This window comes from Phalacrocorax carbo, chromosome 5 (assembly GCF_963921805.1).
Source record: "Phalacrocorax carbo chromosome 5, bPhaCar2.1, whole genome shotgun sequence".
NCBI lineage: Eukaryota > Metazoa > Chordata > Aves > Suliformes > Phalacrocoracidae > Phalacrocorax > Phalacrocorax carbo.
The window spans coordinates 52,342,416-52,367,194 of record NC_087517.1 but is presented as its reverse complement, the minus strand read 5'-3'; the positions used below and the strand labels follow the sequence as shown (position 1 = coordinate 52,367,194).

The window sequence follows — 24,779 nt, the reverse complement described above, 5'->3', positions numbered from 1 at the left end:
TTTTTCTTTTCATTAAACACTGATCATAATTTCATACTTCCTTAGCAACCGCTCAGTGGAGTTCTCTTGTATTGATTATACAGGCCAGCCTTGCAGTGAAGCTTCCTGAGCAGCTACTTGGAGTGTCAAGGAAGTTAACTGATAAATTATTCCTAATCAGGAGGGAGGTTTGGGGGGGTGTGGGGGGTGTGTGTGTGCAGGGAAAGGGGGAAAACAAAAAACAACAACAAAAAAAAGAATGGGCAGGGCAAGGGGTGGGAGGAAAACCCATGTCAGAGATTGTCTGGCCTTGCTCAGGGTGTATTTAACCAGAGGCTAAAAACTGGCCTATGCACTGTGCAATAACAGGTGTTTTACTTTCAAATAAAGTAGAAGGAATTGAATGTCCTAAGTTAGTTCTCATTATTTGGCCAATTATTTTAACTGAAAATAGTTTGTCAGGTTCACTGCAGTTGAACTAGGACATGTGGAATAGCCATTGCTTCACTGAGTGAAGAGACAACTGAGGTGACCCCTTACCTTTCCTTTCATTTGAAAGCGGACGCGGCGCTTGTGCTTGCCATTCACACAGAGATGCAGTCAGAAAGCAAGGCACTATCCAAACCACAAGCTAATTGTGAGGGTCCTACATGTACCCTTAATGTGGTGCAACATTTCTAGAATCACAATTAACACAGACATGTCGTGACTTTTGGACAAAGAGGAAATTTACAGGGCATTTCTCTGCAAGAAATCTAAGACCACATGTGTAACAGGACACAGGTAGTTCACTCACAAGTGATTTCTACTTGCTGCTATTAAGAGAGTATTCTCTACTACTTGGTTTGCAATTCATTTAACAAAATGTTGTATGAACTGTATGTACTCCACATTTGGAGTACTGTGTCCAGTTTTGGGCCCCTCAGTTTAAGGATGTGGAACTGCTTGAGCAAGTCCAGCAGAGAGCTACCAAGATCATCAGGGGGCTGGAGCATCTCCCTTATGAGGAAAGGCTGAGAGACTTGGGTTTGTTCAGCCTGGAGAAGAGAAGACTGAGGGGGGATTTCACAAATACCTATAAATATCTAAAGGGTGGGTGTCAGGACGATGGGACTAAGCTCTTTTCATTAGTGCCCAACGACAGGACAAGGGGCAATGGGCACAAGTTGGAACACAGGAAGTTCCACCTCAATATGACAAAAAACGTCTTTCCTGTGAGGGTTACAAAGCAGTGGCACAGGCTGCCCAGGGAGGCTGTGCAGTCTCCTTCCCTGGAGACATTCAAAACCTGCCTGGATGTGTTCCTGTGCCCCCTGCTCTGGGTGTCCCTGCGCAAGCAGGGGGCCCAGACAAGATGATCTCCAGAGGTCCCTTCCAACCCCTGCCATTCTGTGATTCTGTGAATGCCCAAAAGCTCACACTGCCCAGAGATATTTTTTTCCTTCTAGCAAGTTTTAGAGAAGTACTAAGAATCTGAAGCATACATTTAAAGCTTAAGTGAGGTTATTTAGCAGTTTAGATACTCTCCTTTTACAGCAACATCAACACTTTTTTTAATTAGGTTCTGTCTGTGTAATACAGGTGCGTGCTTCTTGGCCTCGGCCACTGTTACACCACTTTACCACAGCATGCACTTACTATACTTACTGTTGTTAAACATTATATGAAGAAAGATTTTACATGGAGTTTTTTTTTGGGGGGGGGGGGGGGTTGATTTTTTTCCAGCAGAATATTTGTAACTTGAAGAAACACAGCAACAAAAAAAAGCCATAAACAAACTCACTGGGGGGAGCAGAGATCTGCAAAGCTTCGTAAGGCTCAGTGGAACACAACCCACCAGTAGTTTGCAGGAAAGAATTCACCATTACACATCAATTGTTGTTCAATTAACACCATTCCATGCAAGTATTCTTCACACTTCCATGCCCCGGACAAAAAAGGACAGTTTGATTACTGTTCTAATCATTTATTTAATCTTAATACGTTCTTCTGATGAATATAGTCTAATATATAGTCTTCTATATGAAAATTCTCCACTTAATTTGACAGAACTTTGTTTTATACAAATAAGACAATCACCATAAATGTTACATACTGGAGTGTAGGTCAAGAATGAACATACGCTACCTGTTTTGCTATTCAGTTATTTTCACATGTCAATGCCTGAAAATACTGTACTTAAACAATAACACTGTTTACTGCAGAAATTACTTTGTCTGCTCGACAGGATACATCACTTTGGTAATTTAACCATCATTCACAAAAAAATAATCAAGTATTTGTCCTTAGTTTGTTCACTTTTCTGCTCATGGCTTCACTGAGCTGACATTTAATACAAAGTGTGAACAGTCATAAGCTTAATACAGCCACCACTGAAAAGACACTTTCCCTCACCCCCCTCCTTCCCACATTTTTAATGCACATTTTAGCACAGCTGAACCAAAGCAAAGTGAACTATAGTAGTGCAGTGTTTCCAGGTGTCCTTTAATGAGGGCACAGAACATTTTCAGGGGGACAGATATACAACAGGATTTGGAAAAAAGATCACACAAAAGCTCCTCCCCTGTCTTTGTTAAGCCTGCCTTTAATTCAGCACATCAGATATTTAACCTAGCAGCCAACAGCACGGTTAAGATAACAGGACTAATACAGAGGCATATGGCATCCAAAGGACAAAGCATAGGGTAGCCCATTTAGTATTTTGCCAGCTGCCCACCTGACTGCAGGAACTGCTCATGAAGACTTTCAAAGTCAATGTTTGTGATCAAAGAGTATTTATTAGCTACTTGAAAGGCCATAAAAGGGCCAGTTGTTCAAGAGAACTTTTGCAGAAAGACCAGGCCTATAGCCAAGTTTTCAGTCATAACATTCATAGTTACCAGACATTTCTGGAAAAACAAAACATCTCCCAAAATCCATACACCACAGCCAAACCTTTATTCCTTGTTTTTCACTTGCACTCAAATACGATCACTAGCCTTCAACCAAACCAAGTTACAATCACCCAGTTCCATCACTTAACTCAAAGCACTGAAGAAAACAAGCAAGACACACTCAGTCATGTCAAATCCTGACCCCTGCTGTGCACTGGGCAGCATGACAGGAGCCTCATTTAAATGTATCTTCAATGTCATCACTATCCCTCCAAACCTTTATTTCACAGGCATACTTGGCTGTATGTGTTGAGATACCAGTCCCGGGCTTCCTTTAAATAACTTTGAGGAAATCTTGATCTGAGGTTCACTCCTCACATCAGCAGCAGCTGACTTCATTCATCATGACGTGTAGTACTCGCTGACAACTGCCTGCAGTTTTTACCTGCACTACCTCACCTGCTTTCTTCTCATAGCCTTTGTTGCATCCCAAGGCTTGAAAAGCATGAGCCAAAGTTGTGTCCACTTTACTTCTGCAGAGAGGCTGCAAAGAGTTTGCTGATGTGGAACAAGTTAAAGGCTTTGGTTGTAAAAACCACTAGAAAAGCTGACTATTTTGGGGCCTTCTACTCTCAGTCTCAACACAAGTCTTCTACAGCATGCTGAATATATTTACCACACCACTGACAGACTGTTCAGATATCAGTTATTTAACCTCTTGACTTTTACTTTTACTGTACACTGAGGAAAAGATATTGTTTAAAATTACATTTTCATCTGAGAGAATGCATGCCTTACAGCCCTTCTAGGGCCCATTTCTTCCCATTTCTCCTTTTACACAATACCAGACTCCGCAGTTAGTTATATCACATCGTTAGGACTATTACCTGCTAAGTCTGATGGGAAAGAAAAAACACAGAACAGAATATTCAACTTCAGTTTGACTAACAATGAACAAGCATGTACTCATTCACCACCTAAGAGAGAAGCTCAGCTTGTTATTTGAGATAAGCAGAGGATTAAGAATAGCTTTTGTGTTCAACCCACTTTCCAAAGATCAGAAAACATTAAGACGTAAAGGATTACAACATTAATACTTTAAGACTCTGGTCCTGTGGCATTTTTCAAATACAAGCATTGGTGACACTCAACAAAAATGTTCACTTGAATCATATTCAAACATATCTTGGAATCTGCCCTTCCATCCAGTACAAAGCTTGTGGTAACATTTGACTTTACAAAGTTTTGACTCAGTGTCTAAATTAACCTTACTGAGCAGCATTACATTAGTTTCTTTCCTCTCAGAGCTGAGGGAGTACCTGTTAAAGGCACTAACGCAGAATGTTACTAGCCGTTTCCAGTTGAAAACCTTGGTTACCACATATAAACCAACTGCCCTCTAACAAGTTTAAAAGCCTGACCTCTGAAAGAAAAAAAAAAAGCACAAGACAGCCCTCCCACCCATTATGTGACACAGTAAAAGCCATTTTTAATGTAAAAAGTCACTTCCCTGTACTGTACACTTTATAGTCTTAATTTCAAACAAGGGTCAAGTCCTATTAAGGCAGGGAGCTGGCATTGGTTAACACTGCAGTACTCGGACAGTGATGTACAAGACATTTATTTGCAGTATGATGACAGTGATATAAGTGGCAAAACCAAAACGGACATGGTTAATTTTAAAACTGTTCTGACAGCAATTCACATAATCTCTGAGATACAGCTTCTTTACTTGTTCGTAGTGTGAGCCTATACATCTGAAAGAGAATATAAAATATTGTTTACTTTTTAAACACAGTTTGGCATTAAATGAATGCACAGTCAACTAGCGAAAGCCACCTCTTACTTGTTAGATTTAGCTGGAAAAAGACCTCAAGTTAAAACATGCAGAGGCAGCCAGCCTAACACAGCTTTTTCAAACCATAGGCTGGAATACATCTTCAAACCCATGTTGAGAATTACCACTGTTCTAATATTTTTAGGCTTTAAAAGCAAGGTGCTGTCCAAAATTTTTCTTTATGAGGAGTAAATGTTGTGGAAAGTCTAAAGGCTCTCTACCACCACATCTTCAGGAAACAGGAGACTTACCACCTTAAGTTTTTAGTCCTCAGCTTTGATAAAACCTCTATCAAAATGCTTGAGGAAAAATATTATGAATATTGTGCTTGCTTGCTTATGTTTTCCTCTTTTAGCCAATGATTCTTTTATTAATTTAAAATGGCAAAGGGAATTTTACTTAATCTTGTCCCAGGTGCACAAAACAGAAACATTAAATGTTTCCAACCTTCAAGAGAAGATGCGACTCCGTGGACAGTCTGAAATAATACAATAATCTCTTTCAATAGGAAAGAATTGCCATGAAGAAGCAGTTTACCAAACTGGGCCAGGACCAGCTGCTACAATTTCATTTCTTGTTGCAGTCCACAGTCACAATTAGATATTGCAATAGTGATTTTAAATAAATACCTTAAAGAGTTTCAGATATACGCAGATATTTATCTACAGCTGAAATACCAGTTCTTGTTTGAACTACTTAAACATACCTGTGCCTGGAGGTTGGGTTCAAGGCGCAGCAAGCATCCAATCTGAGTAGTTTTTGTATGTATGATACCAGCACCAACAAAGTTAGCAGGATTGGGATCTACCTCCTCAAGTAGGGCTGATCCAAAGCCAATTATCTATGAAACAAACCCTGAAGATTAAGCGTGGGGACAGCGGGACACCAACACCAAGTCTACCCAAGCACAGCCCCCAACTAGCAAAATAAGTAGACTAATTTTCACTTGAAGTGTTTGAGACATTAAAGAATTATCCAATACCGATTTTATTACAAGAAATTTTTGAAGTGACAAGAGTGACCTGAGAAAGAGCTGTTCCTGAAAAAAAGGTTCTTCTTGAAAACAACTGAGAAATAAGTTAGATTCAACATAAGTCTCCCCTGGTTTTGATAAAGCCATTCCTGTATTACACAGGTCACTTCTGTTTTGCCTAAGGCAGCCAAATCTACAAAATGTCGCTGTTTTCTTTTCTGACTAGTAACTCTAGTATAAATTAAGGCTTGACGTTTCTTCCAGTTCAGTTTCAAGCAATGAATTGTTGTTTTCTTAAATAGCTTCAAGTTTTCAGCTACTATTGAATATTGTATCTAATTTAAGGCACACTGAGAAATAGTCCATTCAATCCAGTACTGCCAAGGGTCTGTTACACAACATGGACTTACACTTTAACACAATGATGCAACTGCCGTATAAACCAAGGTGAACAAAGTTTGCTTACACCACTACCTTTACGCTACAAATTAAGAATACCACATTACCACCCACCTTTGCTTTTGTGATCTCTGCATCCATTGGGTGTTTTGCTTTGAAGATATTCTGTACTTCTTGTTTCGGACTGCAAGACAAGGCAAGATGAATACATGGTATAACACGTGTATTATGTACAACGCTTTCAATAGCAACTAATTATTTTGTGAGAGTTTATAACTCACAGGATTAAGTACGGCATGGGGTACTGCACCAGCTACATTCACAATATACCTTTGTTCTTCCCTCGGCCCACCACAAGAGCCCCAAGCCCAAGTATACTTTGTCTGAAGTCTTACTTGCTCAGTTGCTTCCAACGCTGAAAGAAGTCTTGAGAAGACATCTCTGTTGGCTGGAAAAATTTATTCAGTGTGATGGGTAATTTTACTGAAAGATTTTGAAATGTTCCACCATACCTGCAGATGGAATAGAAAGAACATGACCTATGCAGCACAACGTTAACAGTCTCTCAGCCTAAATCAACCAAGCAATTGAGGATGAACACTAAGGTGCAATTGTTTATTATTAAAATTCATCAACTGCAGATAATGTCATTTCTAACATACAGTTTTAATCCACTGTTAAATATATTTATTTGCTCTGCTTAGATGGCACATGAAAGTGAATTGGCAGAGTTTCTAATAAGGATCTCTGTTTCAACATAGGTTGTTATCCTTCTTGATAGCATCCATCAGAGGAATGAAAAATACATCCCTGTGAAAACATACCAGTAAGAACCAGTTTAGACTAGAATAAAATAATGCAGGCCAGATTTCCCAAAGGCTGGCGTTGAGTGGACATAACAAGATTCTATTTTTGGCTGCATGCACTTCCAGTCCAAGTTGTTTGCAGAAACGTTCTTGGTTTCCAGGAGGGAGAAGTTACTGCATGTATTCCTGTCAAGATTTCTTAAGCAAACAGGAAGGCTGCTGTTTTATATGGATAGCGGAAAGAGAATTTATAGAGACACTTTATCAGTAGCTGCTTCTTGATTAGTGTAAGTTTGGGTTTTTTTAAACTATATTGTTCCAAGTGGATTCCCTACCTCTTCCAGTAGCTTAAAGCTTAGTTAGTCAATTTTTCACATAAGTCATCCACCCAAAACAGCTTTGGGTGTCCATATTCTACACTTCAGTAAGAGGACCAGGACAAATTTAACATCTTTCATCTGATTAATTCACTAGCATTTGAATCCTGTGTTTTACCTGAATTGAATGTTCAGGATTGGAGCTTCCATAAAGTCTGACACACATTCAATGTTCACCACCTGTTGAACCTGTGCACCTCCATCCACTGTGGGATCAACAGGTTTTGTCTGAAGATTCAGGCATAAGATGTGGTTAAGGAAACTGATCAATGAATTGATAACTTTAAAAAAAAAACCAACCAAAAAAAACCAACAAACCAAACAAAAAAAAAAACCAACCTGCAAATCCTCCAACAGCTACACAAGGAATTAGCATAGTGTCCACTCAGTCTCTATATGCTACTGAATATTCAAAGCTCAATTCTTGTACTGCAAAAAAAGGGGTGGGTTGTTTTTTTTTTATTTTTTTTTTCCAAATTGACAGACATGGAAGGAATAACCTCCACAATTCTCAGTTATTTTGGATATTTTTAAAGAAAGACGGCCCAAAAAGGTATGAAGGCACAGACTTCACAATAAAAAAAACCCACTGGATTGTCTCATTTTGATGTGAACATCACAGTGCTGTTTTGAGTCAAACAAGCTTGATTACATAGCCTCCCAGAAATCCTCAATTAGCAATACCAAGCATTAAGGACGAACTGTAAATTATGAGCTTATTTGAAAATATCATCTTTGTGTACATGTATTCCCCTACCTCGATCTCAAGTCCGAGGTTATCTGCTAATACAGGACTTGAAGGACACCACATCTATACCCCCTGCTACGTCATGACAGTGGAGAAAGCTACAGAATTACAATACATATTTATTCAGCCTAATTTCTCCTTATTTCAACAGTAAAATTTGTGTTTGTAACCAGACCTTTAAGGAGAGAATCTTCCATCTCTGCTCAAGACTTGTTCTTTCTAAGAGACCTGTAGAAAGTTATCAGCAAGTTTCTCATTCCTTCGTGTTCAAGGACACCATGCCTTGATCCAGCAGCTTTATAATAATTTTGTGGGCTTAAAACACAAAACCCAAGTAAGAACAGACACATGCTACTGCATTTAAGGATATTTGACTGTAGGTCATCCGAGCAGATTACTGTTGGAGTAAAATTCAAGAACTGTGTTGATGTCTTATTACCATAGAATATGAACATACGTCCTAGCAAGAAAAGAATAAAAATCAGAATTTTTAGTTATGTCACATGTATTGAACTACTGTACTTCAAGTATCAAATACACTTGTCTTTCCATCTTTCTTTAAAACAGCTTTTACAAACAAAGCATAATTTACATGGTTTGTCTTACCAAGATATTCACAGTTCAAAATGAAATAACACATTAAAACAAAAACATCAGGCCTCTCCCACAGTAGCTGTCACACAGGCAATTATCAGTGGAAGTCCTTCAGTTGCTGAAGAACATTCATTTCTATGTAGAGGAGCTATTATGGTGCCAAAAGTGATGCAGAAGAAGTGAGCAATCCTAGCACTGGTCTGTGTTCAATTCCCAGCTCCTTCTAGATGTTTTCAGTATCTTGTGCATTAATGTATTATGCTAGATATGTCTGAAATGTCTTGTGTATCACTTACAAAAAGCTATACTGTAAGATGCAAAAATTGAGGAGAATGGGCCTTTATAACCCTGGTTGTACCAGCCTTAACTAGGCAGCAAGAGCTGGAGCTTATAGTACCACTTAACACTCCCCATTTCATCTCAGCTACCAAAACAAAAAGTTTAAGGAAATGAACCTACAGAAGCCAGGGACACACAAACAGTGAAGATTCTAAAGACAGGTTAGGCCTGAATTCACATTTCTGTGAATTCTGAAGTAGCTGAAAAGCAAGTCCTATCTGCAATATCATGCTGGCATTGAGGTTGATAATGCAGACAGCTAACCACTTGGCCTGAAAGATCTTACCCAGGTTCTGTCGAAATTCAGACTTCAATCCAATTTGTAGCAACTGATTTTCAAATAAGACTCCATTATTTTTACACACAAACCTAGGGAAAGAGAGGGAAAACATGTTTTAAATTGAGCCACATTAAACAATATTTAGAACCACAAAATTCAGGGTTTACACAGAGGATGAAGATTGTGGTTAACCTAGAGTGCATCAGTCTGTGAGAGAGGTCTTTGCAGAAAACTGCAGTTAGAAAAGACAATTTTACAACCAAAACCACCACTTGTAGGACACTAAAAGAACTGAAATTTTTATTTGATAGGATATCTGAGAAACTATGAAGGAAGCCACAATATGCTATACACACACACACACACTGTCTATAAAGAACCAGGCAACAGACTAGGTTTTTTTCAGAAGTTGTCAAGAATATGAATAAGAAACTCATTAGGTTGGTGCAGAATTGAAAAGTTTGGAGCTTTGACTGTTTAAACCTGAAAGAAAAAAAAGAATCCCTTGTTTTATCAGTTCTGTGTCACGTAAGTCAACTGAAAGCTGTATTTTTTTCCTACTTTGAGAGAGGAAGCCCGTTCTGCAGTGATTTCAGTCCTCTCCGTCACCCTTCACTTAAAAGTAGAAGAGGTGGTCAGCAAACATCAGCCTTTTGCATACAAGGCACTTAAAACATACTCCCAAATATCAGTAATTTTGACAATTTAGTCTTATGTTTTTCCTTTACTTGTGAGTAGTTGCAAAACATAATATACAACTGACATTGCCTCATTCTAGAGCAGTGTGCGATAGCACCAACTTGTAAAGGCAGCTCTAACCTGTGTATTCATGAGCTTGTCAAAAAATCCACAGCATCTACAGAGGTGTTCTAGCCACAAGTCGGACAGTACATGTTTCTCTAGTTTTGCTGGTATTAAGATAATGCACAATATAGTTTTGCTTTATAACTATATTCTGGATGTTGCCCAGCCTTGCAAGGTTTTAGTATTGCTTACTTGTGAAAAAGCTCATCAGCATCATGCACAGTATCAGCTGGTTCCTCAGAAACTACCTCAGATGAAGCCAGGTCAGGGCTAGTTCAGGCAGCACAAAGGAAGAAAGGCAGTAGCGACAGAGATAGCAGGAGTTAGTAAAGACAGCTTAGTGCTTAGTTATTTCTTTTACCTCCTTCCTCAAAAATGGCACTGCTGAGTTTAATGCATGAAGAATTTATTAGCTGCCCTAGCTCAGTACACCTAGAAAGGTTTTAGGCATTAGGCGATGTTTTCCCCCACTTCTCTCCCCCACCCCACCCCTCCCTGATTGTTAGGAACCAGCAATTCTTCCCCAAGGCAGGAGACAGCTAAAAGTGTTCAGCAGCTTAAATTTATGCTTCTTAAAGAACCAAGTCCTTTTAGGTGTTTAATTGTGACAGCAAAAAAGTTTTAGTTCAAAACCATAAATGCAGATGCATATTAACTACTACAAATGGGCGCTTTGAAGTGGATGCCTTAACCACCTTAGTGGCACTTCTAACTACAGCTGCACAATCAGTTCTTAAAAATACACAAGTATTAAGCATAGGCAAGAATATATGGGCACACAGAGAACGACTTACCCAAGTAACAAATTAGAAACAAAAGTGATAACAGCACTAAAAAGAGGCAGGAAACTGTAAAAAGCAACTTCTCGGTATCATTAGAGAAGCGTTTCATCATCTACAGACAGACCAAAGGGTTGGGCAATGCTATACTTTCTTCTGCAGAAAGAGAAAACTGTTTAGGTAACTTTTGCTTATGAAGCCACTAGTGCTGGTTTCTTTTTTTTCTCTAAAAAAAAAGGCTCTAACAAAAGCTTGTGTAGCTTCTTAAAATCTTGGTATTGTGTAGCATGATTAAACATCACTTATTGCCTTCCAAGAGAAACACAGGATCAAGGCTTCATCACTGCCAACCTGCAACAATGCATTGCCTAATATAAAATTTTGATGAAAGTCTCAATGATCCAGGCAGATTAGTTTTGCTAATTATGTCTTTTATATTAAGATGCATTGCACATTTGTCATGACTTCATTCAAAATTTGTTCCTTGACAACACTAAGACATTCTTTGACCAATAAGACAACAGATTTTTATAGACATCCTGTGATCTTATACTATTTATTTCCAAAATTTTAGCCAAATAACATTTGAGTGTACACACAGTGGCTTTTAATATTATCGGGATTAATAACACACTGCACCTACACTATACTTAACATAATTAGGAAGATACTTGCAACAAATCCCCCTCAAAAAAAGAAAAGCACTTATTGGTTTTTAACCCCCTTTTCCCACCTGTTTGTCAGACAGTAGCAGAACAATTTAAGTATATCTTGAAATTCTGAGAATCAGTATCTCTGGATATAATCCATCTCACTGTTACAGTATCAGCTTACCGTAAGTGGATAGGCATGAGAATACTTTATGGAAATAAGAATAAATGTATTCATATCAGGCCAGATAATACATCTTGAATTTGGAGGTTGAGATGCACAAGCATCTTAGTTTAACGAAGCAAAACCAGCATGAAAACTAGGCAATACTGTGTGGCTAATATCCTCAGGTTGATTACTACAGACTCAGTTTTTCCACAAGCAGAGGTATTCAATTAAGATAGCACATCCAGCATAGAGTTCAAGAGCACCTCTCTTACTGCACAACTACCACCCAGGAATGCATTCAGTAAGCTGGAACAAAACCAAAAGTTATTGTATGTAATTTTTTTCCTCTAATCCTGTTTTAACAGACAAATTTTTCTTCAGATTCCTTAATTACCTCGCAAAGTTGTCATCAGAACCAGGAGCAAGAGGTGCAACTGCAGAAGCTGAATCTGAAAATACATCCACCAACAGGCTACCACTAGAGGACGGTGGGGGAGCTGAATTGGTGAGAGGGGTAGCGCCCAGACCCAGCAGATCCGCAGATGGAGAAGGAGTGGACTAGGGAAGACAAGACACTTCGGTGTTACACTACAGCAAAACCAAAACAAAGCTGTCTCTTTTGCATAGACAACTAAGCTATGGCAAAATGCCTCTCCCCACCCGAAATCAAGCTTTGAATGGACGCAGGAGGCTTTGTGAATGCAGTTATCACCTTGCGTGTCAACTTAAGCTCATTTACAGACATGGTTTTCTTTTTTCCCTTTTGAAAGTTTTGTCCACCTAACCATTAAATATAAAAAAAAAAAACAAAACCAAACTTCATCTGTCTAGAATCTGATTCTGCAGAAGAAAGATGATGTTCCTCCCCGCCGCTCCCCCGCCCCTGCTCCCCCCATTCTCCCCTCTTAGTTTCAAGGGAAATTAAGTACTGTAGGGAATAAAATGCAAGTGTGTTGCATTTCTTTCATGAAGAATCCAGCAAGAAAGGCAGTGGCTTTTATGCAAACCTAAATTAAAACATCACAGCATCTTTAGAATTGACTATCAGTTTAGTCCTGGGTTTTTGAAGCTTGGCAAACCTTAGAAACAATGTAAAACCCAACCAGCAAGAAAGCAGTCTCTGTAGCTAGTTCAAGCTGCAAACACTAAAGGTGGAGGCGAGAACCTTTAAAAAAAATTTTTTCTCATCAAATCAAGTAGCTAGGACACAGAATCACGCAACAGGGGCTGCATATATGTGCTTAAGTCACATACAAAAACAAAGCATAGACTGTTAAATGAAATGTTCACATACTAGACATTAGCAGCCTACAATATGCCAGATATGCTGAAGATGAGTCATGAGATGCATTTGGATGGAGTCTGAAATTTTGGTTTTGTAAGCAAACTCAAAGTTATCATATACTCCAAAGACTGAATTTGATGCAGTATAATGAAAAACTCCCTGGCAAAAAAAAATTCAGAAGCCAATCCATAAGAACTACTTAAAACAAACAGTTGGAACATATTCTTGGCATCTAAGCCAGGGTCACACCAAAGCCACTGATGACAGTAACACGGCAGAACTTCTTACATGGCTGCAACCCGTAAATGAAGCTCATAAAGCATAATGCAATTTTAACTGTCAGTCACCTCAATTTGGCATGCAAACAAAATTTGGCAATTTTTCTCCTGGAAGGTATTTCTGTCCATTCAAAGATGTTGCACTTGGGACTTCTACTCTTACATACTGCAACGACTAAGAGTTAAAGGATTATGCTTTAACAAGCAGGGCAGGGAGTGTGCTACAATATTTCTTCACCTTAGGTAATCTACTACTACATCTCAAATGTCATTACAAGCCATTGCTAGTCATTAAAACCAGAAACCAGTATTACATTATGGGACCAATTCATCATGCCGGCTTTAATTGACAATAAAATAAGAAGCCTCAGCTCAGAGGAAACAAGTCTATAGCCTTGTCTACCATAACTGAACTCGAATAGTACTGTCAAATAAATAGTAACAACATTATATTGATTTAATGACATCTGTGTTAAGGCAAGCACTGTCCACTTACAGGAAGAACAGCAGCCACCTGAAACAAAATGCAAAATATCTACCATGTTAGACAAAGCAGAAGAACAGCTGATACTTTGAAATTCAAGTTACTCCTTTTAAATATGTTAATTTTATCATCTCCTTGACTTCAATTTCAGTGGCAAGGAAATGCCTGTTTCTAAGTTTACAGCAATATTTGTCAAGGTAACAATGTAAAAGGGATTTTTTTACGCTGCAGTTTGTTTCCTTTTACGTAAGATTTCCAAAGGAAAATTGCATCCAAGCATGCGATGGGGCGAAAGCAGCTGTATGTTCCCCTGCTACTTTATAGCAACATCCATAGCCTTAAGTTTGAGATGAGAAGCTTTAAACCCCTGAAAAGCCACTTTAGGAAAACCATTCTTTTCTTACACTTGCATTAGTGAAATAACAGCTTTTAAACTCACAACAGCACTGGCATTGACAGAAGCAGGTTCAGCACTTCCATTCATATCAGAGCTCCTCTCCTTTTTGATCTCTTCCAGGTCAGTAACAGTGCCTGGGCCTTTCTTCTTCTTGAGTTTAGCCAAAATAGAAGATTCCCTCTCTGGAAAGGGAGGCATTTCTTCTAGCACTGTAGCCTTTATCACAGAAAACAAAAATGTGTATTACTTAAACTCACTGAAAAAGCCAAACCAACTTCTGAATCTTTGAAGAGATAGACCCTTATAGATTGCATTAGGCAAAAGCAGAAGTAATCATCCACACAGAAAATGACTGTGCAGTTTATTGCACAGTGGTGGAGTAGACTTTTTTTTTTTTAAAAAAAAGTTCTTTAAAACTTTCTGAAGTTGTCTCAAAGCAGTGTTTAAGAGAACAGGTTCATATCACTTATCTGGTACGCTGCTATTTTAAAAAATACTAATAATCAGATCATAGCAGACCTCATGGTCCTTAAGTCAAGCAGACCCAGACTGATACCACAGAAGACTACCCAAGAATCTAGTCGGATCTAAGCATTTATTAGCTGTCAAGACTAAGCATGCCATGCTCTGGCTAGACCTGAGGACATCAGGTTAAAACACTGAACTTCTAGAGACAAAAAACACCCCCAAACAAATGCAGCACAATTACAATTTTCCTGCCTACCATCAAGTAAGTCCTCAAAACAAAGCACTAGCCTTTTGGTATCCAAATACTATAAGACCCTGTACTACACCAGCTTTCACCGGCTTCCCAGCTCCAGATTAGCCTGCTTTAACAGTCATTTGTCCCACTAAAGCAACAACAACTTTGATTTCAGCTCTAAATTAAAGATGACTGCAGCTGAATTCGGTAGACTAAAAGAATCAGCACCCACACTGTGGATCCTTAATCCCGCATTAAGATTTCCAAGCAATCACGTAAGGATCAGTGGAGTTTACTTGTTGACAAAAGACACAGCTAAAGAGTTCTGCATTTAAAAAAAAACAAAACATCATTATACCTACCAATATATCAGTACTCGCAATTGTACTCAGCCTCAAATACTCAACAGCTCTCTGCTGCAGCTCAACGTCAGCATTCTTTAGCTGACTGTCACTGCGCAATACATCTTGAATTGTAGTTTTGATTTCTGGAAACAGGTTCACAAACTTGATGTAGGTAGACAGGAGCAGTGCTCGGGTAGGAACACTACACAGATGAAACTTGGAATGTAGCAAGTTGAACTGGATGAGCGGACTTAAAAGATGGGAAGAAAAATAATTTGTTGAGTTTCTGTACACACTATCATTACTAATGCACTACTAGCAGAAGCAGAATCATTTGTTAACTGGCCTTTAGGAATATTAAAAAGACATAAGATACATTCCAGAAAGTGTTACTGTTTCAATTCAGCATTTTAGAAGGTGTTTTACCTTGATCTTGGATCACCTGCTATCAGATTTCCAAATTCTCCCAGGATGTAGCCACCTACTTTTACAAGATTCTCATGGCATGCTGGAGCTTGAAGGGCCTGTAAGAACACATTAAGTTATTGATCTGCAGTGTGCCAGAAGAGATCTTTTCTATCACTTCCATGTCCAGCTTCCTGGTCTACTTTCCTGTAAGAGCAGACCATAGGTCTGGGCATTTTAGAGCATTTATGAGAAAAGCATGACTTTATAGAAGAATCTCTAACTTGGGTATTACCTGCTTAAGAGCACTCTTAGCCCATCTAGCAGCACTGTGGACTTTTGAGCACACATGTAGCTGCTTCGGTTCCCTCTTACATCTTTAGGGGTGTCAGAAGGATGTTGATACACTTAATTTAAACCTGGCAAGAATGTGCTGAGGTTGTCCAAGATAAAAACACTGTCTTTATTGAGTATGAAGAAACGCACAGCAGGGATGAGTTCTGAAAGTCAGCTTAAATGTCCAGGAAAGGAAATAAAAAGAGCAGAAAGCCCATATGAAGAATCCAAACAAAGTCAGAGCAACAAGGCCAGACATTTGAAAGTGTTCTCCTTTAACAGTTCAAATTCCAGTTTTATCAGTTCCTGAACAGAAGGAATGGACATATGCTTCCAGAAGTATCATCAAGTTATGATTTTGGGTATTTCAGATTGCTGCATGCAGAAAAAACAAGCAAACAAACAAAAAAAAGGCAAGCAACCCTGTAAAAAAGCTTCTATTTTTACTACATTCCAGTAATTTTGCAGGTAATGTAATTTCCTTACTAAGCCATCCATTCAATGCCATCCACAAAAATAACAACCCACCTTGCCCTCCCTCACCAACACCAGAGCAGTACCAGGTGCATTCTACACTACTTAAGCCAGAGAAGCTTCCCATCAACTTAATACAGTCTCTGGAAATCAGTGGTGCTAGTTTTACTTGAAAGCTTCAGCAGCATTTTGTTGAAATACTCAGGATCATATTTTTACTCCTCCCTCACATGGGAAAGCACACACACCTGCTATATCACACGGTGTTTACTTAATTCCTACCTCATTTTGAAAGTGAATTTAAACCAGTTATTCTCACCTCAAAAACAGTCTTTGCTGCATATCCTTGAACATCATCCCTGTTGATGACAATCTGAATAACTCGATACCACACTTCTTCACTGACATAGTCACCAGCAATGCGAATCAGATTCAAGATTGTATCCACGTACCAGGTATAATCCACTGCATACTTCTCAGCTAGAATTGCCACTTTCAGAACCTGAACACGCATACGAGAATAAAGAAGGTTGACTAGCTTAGAATAGAAGCTGTGTATCAAGATTCACTTTCATATACACCTAGTGATATCCCATGGTAGCCCAGAAACCTCAGTTTCTGGTGTGCCAGCTTGTGCAATTGCTCCCACAGCTAAGGTGAAAGATCAACACTGGTGTTCTGTGCCAGAGCACAGCAGTTCCCAGGTACATAATGCTTTCCCCATAATGCATTCAAATATGTTGCATCTGTGACTTTTTAACTGTGTACCTAAGCGATCAAGAGCAACTTACTGAACATTTTTTGTTTGCTATAAAAATGTCATCTAAGCCATCAACTGAGACAGGACCAAGTAGGAAATTGGAGACCTCTGGGAAAAAAAAAAGGTGTAAACTCCAGCTAGCAGAGACAGACCAGAGTCACCACAATATAGCTGGCTTTTTCAGGTCATACTAAGATTCCTATATACTGAAGCAAACAATCAGCATAGTAAGACACCCCCCACATAATTTATCAGTTGCATTTATACTGACCTACTCTTTTAGGAGTAGTAAATTAACAGAGTGAAATTCACATTATCTGCCAAGTCAGGGTAGATTGCCAACAGCAACAAGACAGTACAAGAGGTACATCAACTAACCCTGTATTCTATGTTAACTTCTCTGATCAAGAAACTTTAGCACCTAATTAAGCTAAATAATTACTCCAAGTACAGGTTTTGGCCACCATTCTAGGAAGGTTGTCAAGTGAGTATTTCAACTTTTGGATTTTTTTTTCCTGCTGGGAGGAAAGGGACAGATATCATGCCTCTCTTTTAGCTGATAAGGTATTGCTTTTGGGAATCCTTAGACAGAGAATGTTCTCACAGCATACACAGTATGGAGTTCTACCTGCAAATATGTATTTATCACTAATTTTTGAAGCTATTAAATAGTTGACTACAGTAGGACATAACTCTCAGATCTAGAGATTTTATTTGCTCAAGCACTGATAAAATTCACTGCACTTTCTATATGCAATGCCCAGAGACCAAGAGTAGTTTTTAAAATTTCTAGTTTAAAAGGGTGTTTCCCCACTCCCCCCCCCACCCCATTAGTTTAACCTAAATGAAGAACACTCTTTGCTATTAGACTACAAACTTCAGGGGTTTTGGCTATCCAGCATTGCAATCAATAAGTGATACATATGGTGCCAAAGCCAGCTATGAAAAAAATTAAGGAAACAAAAGTATCTCACAATTTCTTCTCTAATGGAATAATCAGCAGTCTCCAAGTAATTCAGCATTTCAGCAACAATCTGTTGGGCATTGCTTCGGTCACACATTGCGTACAGGAGATCTACAGCTCTTTGTCGTACACTTACATCTCTTTCAGTCTGCAAAAGAACAACACAGCAAAAGGTCACGATGATTTCAACTTTATTTGAAAAGCACGTGCAACTTACTGAAGAGATGAAACTTACTATAATCCATAGTCAAATATAAAACATGCATTTTCATAATCTTTCAGATGCAGAATGAACTTAAGAGATGCCCTTCACAAGCTATGAGTTTTTCATGTTATTCTCACTTTCAGTCACATAGAAAGAGGTCACCAGAGACTTGGACAGCTTCCTGCTTTTAGATAATATTACAAAAATTCAAATCATCAGGTTTTGTTTCTGTAGTATACATACTCAGACCTGTGCAAGTGCTGAAAGGATGGAGGATTCTGTACAGATCACTCCCCTACTACCCTAACTAGGGTGAATGACTCTGTTCCTCTGTGCACTGGGTAACGGGCACCACTGGCCACAAATCCACTAATAACTGGCTGAAATTATCAAACTGTCACCAAGCCAATGGGTAGTTAGCTATCTGCAAGTTTGATGTTGAGCTTCCCTTGTATCAGCAAATGTATCGATACGCTCCAGCACGAGCTTGGAAGAAAACAATACATGTAAACACTGCAGTGTGCAAGTAAATTGACAAGCATGTCAGTCTTCCTCTTTTGACTTCTGCTTTCTCACATAAACATGGCCTGGGAATGCGTCTTTCTGGTTTCTTGACCTTCTAATTCCAGAGTGGAAGTTCATCTGCTCTACTGCTTACCATAAGCTACTGCAGTGAACGAATAGTGTTTGATACCAGCAAGACAGTAATAAAGCAAAGTCTTCCCACCACTCTCTGTTTTGGAATTCCATGTTTTGAAAGAATTATTCATCTTCAGTCTACAGCTTGAGGAGATACCAAAGTTGTACTGGGGCCACAGCTACAAGTATCAGATTTACTAGTAAACTGCAGAAATAAACTGAAGCTGACCTCTATTGTTGCCAGTACAGCAAAATTTTGCAGGATTAAGGAAAAAACCTACAGCAGACTTCTGAGAATAACTCATTTGGTCCCCAAATATTATTAGCTTAATTGGGGATGGAGGGCTTGGGGCAGTGGGGGAGAGGACATTGAGACAGGGGAGAAGACAACACTTAAAACAGACTGCACACTTAAATATTTACCTTCAATGCATTGATAACTGTTTCTATGTGTGTTTTCACAGCCTCATGTGAGAATTCAGAGCTGGCAAGCGTGCACATGCTTTCCAGTGCTAGGTAACGCAAATTAGTTTCTCGGTGCTGCAAGAATTGACCTAGCTGGTTACAGGCACGGACTAGTAGATTTGGCTCACTGCACAGAACAGGAGAGAAAGTGAAAGGGTTAAAAGCAACAGGTTTGAGAACACCAATACAGAATACTGTTTCTGCAGTAGAAATTTCTTTAAATGTCTCGAAGTGTCTGCTAGAATGCTCCGCTGGTAAAATGAAAATTCAGATACTGTGAGCAAATAATATTTGTTGGATTAGAGTGGTGGGGTCAATACCAAAAAAAAAAAGGCAGCAGCAAGAAACAAAGCAATAAAAAAAATGCTGACAGCAACACAGTTCATTAATACTGTCAAATTCTACTGCTGTGGCTGTGTTCCAATCTAGCAACTTCATATTCTGTTCTCTCCCCCTTCCCCTCCCAGTAAAATTCCATCTAGCGTTCAAGACTAAGCCACAGCTTTTCACTTAAAAAAATCCTCTCATAACAGAAGTGTTCTCACAGCTCACCTGTCATGATGTATAATTAAGCTTATTGCCTCAAACAGCACAGCATTCTTTGCATTTGAGTGTTGTACTTTTTTTGACTTCGGTGGCTCCTGCGCTTTATTAAGAATAGTTTCCAGGCATTCTGTTAGACGACCACGTACCGCAGGGTCTTCTGGAGAAGAACAGGCCGTTGGACAACTTCATTTTGCTCAACACCCTAATCCCTACCTTAGGCCTTCCACCTTGTTAAATTTGAATCAACTGAAGTATTCTGATACATTAGAGGTCGTTCGCCCTCCCCCAGTACACCACTGATAAAAGAATTCTAAGCCACAGTTCTATTTGGGTGAGAACAAGAGTCAAACATGATCTGCACTATAATACATTTCAAGGCTTTAATATAGTTGGTAACATTAAAGAATGTTTAAAGTGACAGTTGCAACTGGTTTGTGAGATGCACACTGGTTTGATGCTTTAACTTACATGGCCTTTTGAATTACATTTGTTTAATTTTAACAATTAAAAACTCTCAAAAGTACATACTTCAGTATCCTTGTCTTAAGACAACGTGCTTGCACTCCAAGCTATGGTATCACTACAGCACACTAGCTCTCTGGAGATAGTCCACTGCATAAGAGAGATGACCGCTGTGCTGATTTGTGCATTACCTGGAGGTGGATAGCACTGTAACAGCCTCAGAAGTTTCACAGACAACCAAGGAGCAGGAACAAAGTAGTATGTATAGTCCTGAAGATCTGTTGATGCAGAAGTTACAATCTGTAAAATAAGCAGACAGCACGTCAGCTGCTGAAGTTGTCATGTGCAATCATAAGAAGGACCCAAAGAACACTGTAGGTCACCTTACAAAACTATGTCACTAGCAATGTTGAATTCAGTAGACAAGTTAGGTGCAAATTGTCGTACTATGAGTATACCATCAGGTTCCCTAGTAATCAAAATTCAGTTTTACAGATACAGCAGTCCAGTAAGTCTCTTCTGCTCTTCTTAAGAATGAAAATTACCATCTTGTAATACCAAAATGCTTAACTAGAAGCTTGACTTTCTTTGGTTCAGCAGTTCATGGATTCAGCCAACAGAAAGCCTAAATATAGTGTTATTTATTATTTTAGAGTGTTATGGCTGCTGATAGGTTAAATTGGAATTCAAGCACATGATGCTATGCCAGACTGAACTAGGATGAACTAACACCTTCAGTAATATTCATACTCCAGAGCAAAGAAGAGATAGCTTTCACAGACGAGTTTCATATGCGTACAGAAATATAAGGATTAGATTAGGTTTCAGAGGGAGTACCCCTCTTCATGGATTGCTTTCCCTGCTTTGATTCTAGTTTATGCATGAGTTTGGCACTAGCTTCACTCAAAGAAGTTCTATTTCTTACTGCTCCATTATAGAACAGTTATGCACTTTCCTCAGCACTCCCTTGCTTTTAAGTATTAGACAAAATCTTCATATTTCAAAAGAAATTAGATTTCTCTGAACTATGAGTAATTTTGGGTACAACACCACATAAATCTGGGTCTAAAATACATTTGTGAAGTAGTATCCTCCCATGTCTTGCATACCTTCCGAAAGACCACCAAAAAAAAAAAAAAAGCCACACAGTAAAATGAGGGGGGGAGAGAGGGGAGTGGGAGACCCCTTTTTGCTACATAGACTTGGAGCATAGCAAAGATTACAGCAAGAAAGTCTGGGCAAGCTAATATGGTTTTCTGCCCTGGCACACAACAGGTTTTAAGAGATTACCTGAACCAACTTTATGAAATGAAACTGAATCATCTTCACTGTTAATGGCACACTAAACTAATCTGACCTAGGAAGCTGAATAAATAAGCAACAATAAGCTAACCTGATCTAGAAAGCCAAGTGATTTAAGCAACAGTATTATCAGGGTTATCATTGGACTCACTCTGCTTAATCTAGACACTGCCAAGGAGACTGAAGTTTTAAACTCCTCTGGGTTCTTCTGTGCCAAAGTGGTGATCAGACTTGTAGCTGCAGTAACCACACCCTAGAACAAAACAAAAGTGATACGTTCCATTTTGTAACAGTTTAAGATGCTGCCCATTAATAGCTTTCACTTCAAGTATTTTTTGATTGGGATAAACTTAGCGTTGTTGTACTTGACAAAGCCCCATATTAAAAAGCCCTTTATTTGGCTAGCAGCTAGAGACTAATTACACCTCTTCAAAATCCAACAGGATTTTCAACAACATGATACTGCCATGCTTGCAGAGCATTTAATGCTATTTTTCTATTAGCTTTGTCTCATGTCTGTATAGTATATCTAAAATGACAGAGAGCTATATTAAAATAAAGCCTAGATGTAAATTGTCTTATTACACACGAGAAGCACAAGTAGAAGAAATAGGGATGCAGCAGATCATCCAGATAAGAATTCTGACAACCCAAGATAAAGACAGCGCTTTGTATAACAAAAATTCTATATTACTGCAGACTAAAACACTCTTATTACTGCTGAAGCACAGGTAGCCTTACTTTCATAAAGTAACTAGATGGGGAAAAATAGAGTCTCTTATCTAGAATGACAGGTTTTTCTGAACCAGCAAGATATGAATGACATGGACACCACAGGACAAAGAAGTCCAAGCACTGACAAACCTGGCCTTGTGTTTTTAGTGCAGGTCTACTCTTAAAAGGCCTAGGAAAATTACTATTACACATATGCAGTATGACTTAGGATCACAAGGCACAAGATTAATTTATTTACAGCCTGAGCAAAAGAACGTGTGCATATCATTCCTATACCTCCAAGAAAAACGTAAACAAAGCTTTAGTAAAAATTAACATGCACAACAACTAAAAAAGGGCAGCTCCTTCCATTTCTTTCCTCAAGCCTGAAGAAAACAGTAACCCATTTGCTTGAAAGACTGGAGAAGAAATAAATTAATGGTGTGTTTAACAGCAGAAATTACATCATTCTCTATACAGATTAGGCCCAAGAAACATGAAGCTGATTTACCAAGTGCTGGTCATTGAGGAGATGCACCACTCTAGATGTCCAGTCTCCCATGGGGACAAGGTCAGGAGAAGTTCTATATAAACGCAGCAAGCATAAGGCAGCACTCTGCTTCACACTATCCATAGTATCTCTGCAAGACATAAATATGGATTTAAAATACTTGCAGGCCAGCATTATACCAGTCTGTACACTGACTCTGCATTACTAACCAGGCAGCATCTTTTCAAGAGAAGTTGAAACAGAAGTCCACTAAAATTATTCCTATGTTACAGTACTTCTTTATTTTGTCCAGTAAGTTTAACTAGTCAAGTTTTCAACCATTACATATGTCTAGTAGCCTCTATAATGACTCTCTGCAACTTGGAGTTTCACATCTTTTTATCAGAATTGAAAGTTCATCATTAGATGAGAACAAGCTTCTTCCAAACTGACTCAAGTCAAACAGTTACAGTATACTATATTATGTATGTGACCAAAGCTGGATCTCATGACAGGTCCTGCATATCAGATACAAATTATTAACTACTCAACAGCTTCAGTACCTACAGCTAGCATGCGAGTGAGCTAGCTATCACCAAGCATACAACCCACCTTGCCATCCATGCTGCTGGTACAGAAACAGACTATTTTAAGAGCAGGGCACTCTATTCTAGTTCAGTGAACTCCCTCTCACAAAGTAGCCAATTAAGCATTTTGTATGTTGCACAAACAGCTAAAAATGTACAACAGCATTAGCACCGAAAGTTTTAAGAGGCACTTTATAATGCACAGTCTTGGTTAAATGTTCAGAAACCTCCACATCCCCAGAAGTTCAGTCCACCTATTCTTTATGAATTTACCAATTTTTCCATGAGATCAAATTGGTTGAAAAAATGAAACCAAACCTATTCCTCCCCTCCCTGTCCACTCTCTCCCTCCAATTTATATTCAAGCCAAGAGAGCTACACTGAAGTTGCAGATGTAACTGTGCTTATTCTGCACAGGTCACTTAGGTATGACATGTACACATACACATTATATATATTCTCTTAGGAACACAGAAAGAATGAGGCCCTGAAGACTGTCTTGGAGCATAAACACAGCTCAAAGTTCAAACAAGTCGGAAGTGAAGGTGCTGTGCTCTGACTGTGGTTGATGACCCCACATGAAATTTTTGGAAGTTTTTAAGGTTATCTTATTAAAACCCATGACTCAGCATGGCAGCGTTGTCTCCCCTATGCTACATGGAGAACATCACCTGGCAAGGACAGTGCAGGACAGGATAGCAACAAGCCTCACAGGGCCCCAGAACATCTCTGAACATGCACCCTTACATAGGGAATTCCATGTTTGAGAAAGATGGAATTACAGGATAGATTCTCCCTCATTTCCTCTGCCACACCAGACCCATACTGAGCATCAGGTGCTAGCTGCTTACTCTTCTCTTTCTGGCCCATACTACATTTCAGATATAATTAGATATCACATGTTACATCCTCCTCCTTGTTGCCAACTGGGACAGTGCATATAATAGATGAAGTCAGAATTAGTGTTGCATAAGCAAGCATGTTTCCAATATTTGCAAGCTCTAGTGGTTGACATTTAGAGTATTAATACAGTTCTTACGCAACGTGTTGCTTTTTTATATTAATGTAAGACATTAGTTTGTTATAAAACAAGATCCATGCATATTCCAAAATATTTCATATGTATGAGAGTTTAAATGCACTGCTTGCACTTGGACATCTTAAGTTTTAAAATAAATTAGCCCTGCAATCACAAGTTTCATTTTAGATTTACTTAACTACAGTTCCAGACATTGGTCACATCTGTTTAGAGACTTCTAGGGATACACAGGGAAAGTTAGACAGTTGGTGGTGACTACTTGGCACTTGCAGGAATTGTTGCTTACATGGCTA

At 38.9% G+C, this 24,779-nt stretch overlaps 2 protein-coding genes across 6 annotated transcripts in view; one reads left to right on the top strand and one right to left on the bottom strand.

The window, feature by feature from the left end:
- The window catches only part of CHID1 (chitinase domain containing 1), a 214,033-nt gene that overhangs the window by 41,656 nt on the left and 147,598 nt on the right, over positions 1 to 24,779 (top strand). The window lies entirely within an intron of this gene.
- AP2A2 (adaptor related protein complex 2 subunit alpha 2) overlaps positions 2,443 to 24,779 on the bottom strand; it is a 45,712-nt gene continuing 23,375 nt past the window's right edge. Inside the window, exons 5-23 of one of the 5 annotated variants that reach the window (XM_064452466.1) lie at positions 22,882 to 23,011; positions 21,808 to 21,909; positions 20,546 to 20,654; positions 19,899 to 20,049; positions 19,305 to 19,473; positions 18,048 to 18,185; positions 16,633 to 16,815; positions 15,525 to 15,622; positions 15,117 to 15,348; positions 14,094 to 14,267; positions 12,002 to 12,165; positions 10,202 to 10,279; positions 9,212 to 9,294; positions 8,363 to 8,452; positions 7,363 to 7,486; positions 6,457 to 6,573; positions 6,176 to 6,245; positions 5,396 to 5,530; positions 2,443 to 4,609 (exon numbers count right to left, since the gene is read on the bottom strand). In XM_064452466.1, the coding sequence (XP_064308536.1) occupies positions 4,532 to 4,609; positions 5,396 to 5,530; positions 6,176 to 6,245; positions 6,457 to 6,573; positions 7,363 to 7,486; positions 8,363 to 8,452; positions 9,212 to 9,294; positions 10,202 to 10,279; positions 12,002 to 12,165; positions 14,094 to 14,267; positions 15,117 to 15,348; positions 15,525 to 15,622; positions 16,633 to 16,815; positions 18,048 to 18,185; positions 19,305 to 19,473; positions 19,899 to 20,049; positions 20,546 to 20,654; positions 21,808 to 21,909; positions 22,882 to 23,011 (2,425 nt within the window). In that variant the 3' untranslated portion in view covers positions 2,443 to 4,531. Of the gene's footprint in view, positions 4,610 to 5,395; positions 5,531 to 6,175; positions 6,246 to 6,456; positions 6,574 to 7,362; positions 7,497 to 8,362; positions 8,453 to 9,211; positions 9,295 to 10,201; positions 10,280 to 12,001; positions 12,166 to 14,093; positions 14,268 to 15,116; positions 15,349 to 15,524; positions 15,623 to 16,632; positions 16,816 to 18,047; positions 18,186 to 19,304; positions 19,474 to 19,898; positions 20,050 to 20,545; positions 20,655 to 21,807; positions 21,910 to 22,881; positions 23,012 to 24,779 lie in introns of all 5 variants that reach the window. The other 4 variants (XM_064452467.1, XM_064452462.1, XM_064452464.1 and 1 more) reach the window with 4 other exon arrangements.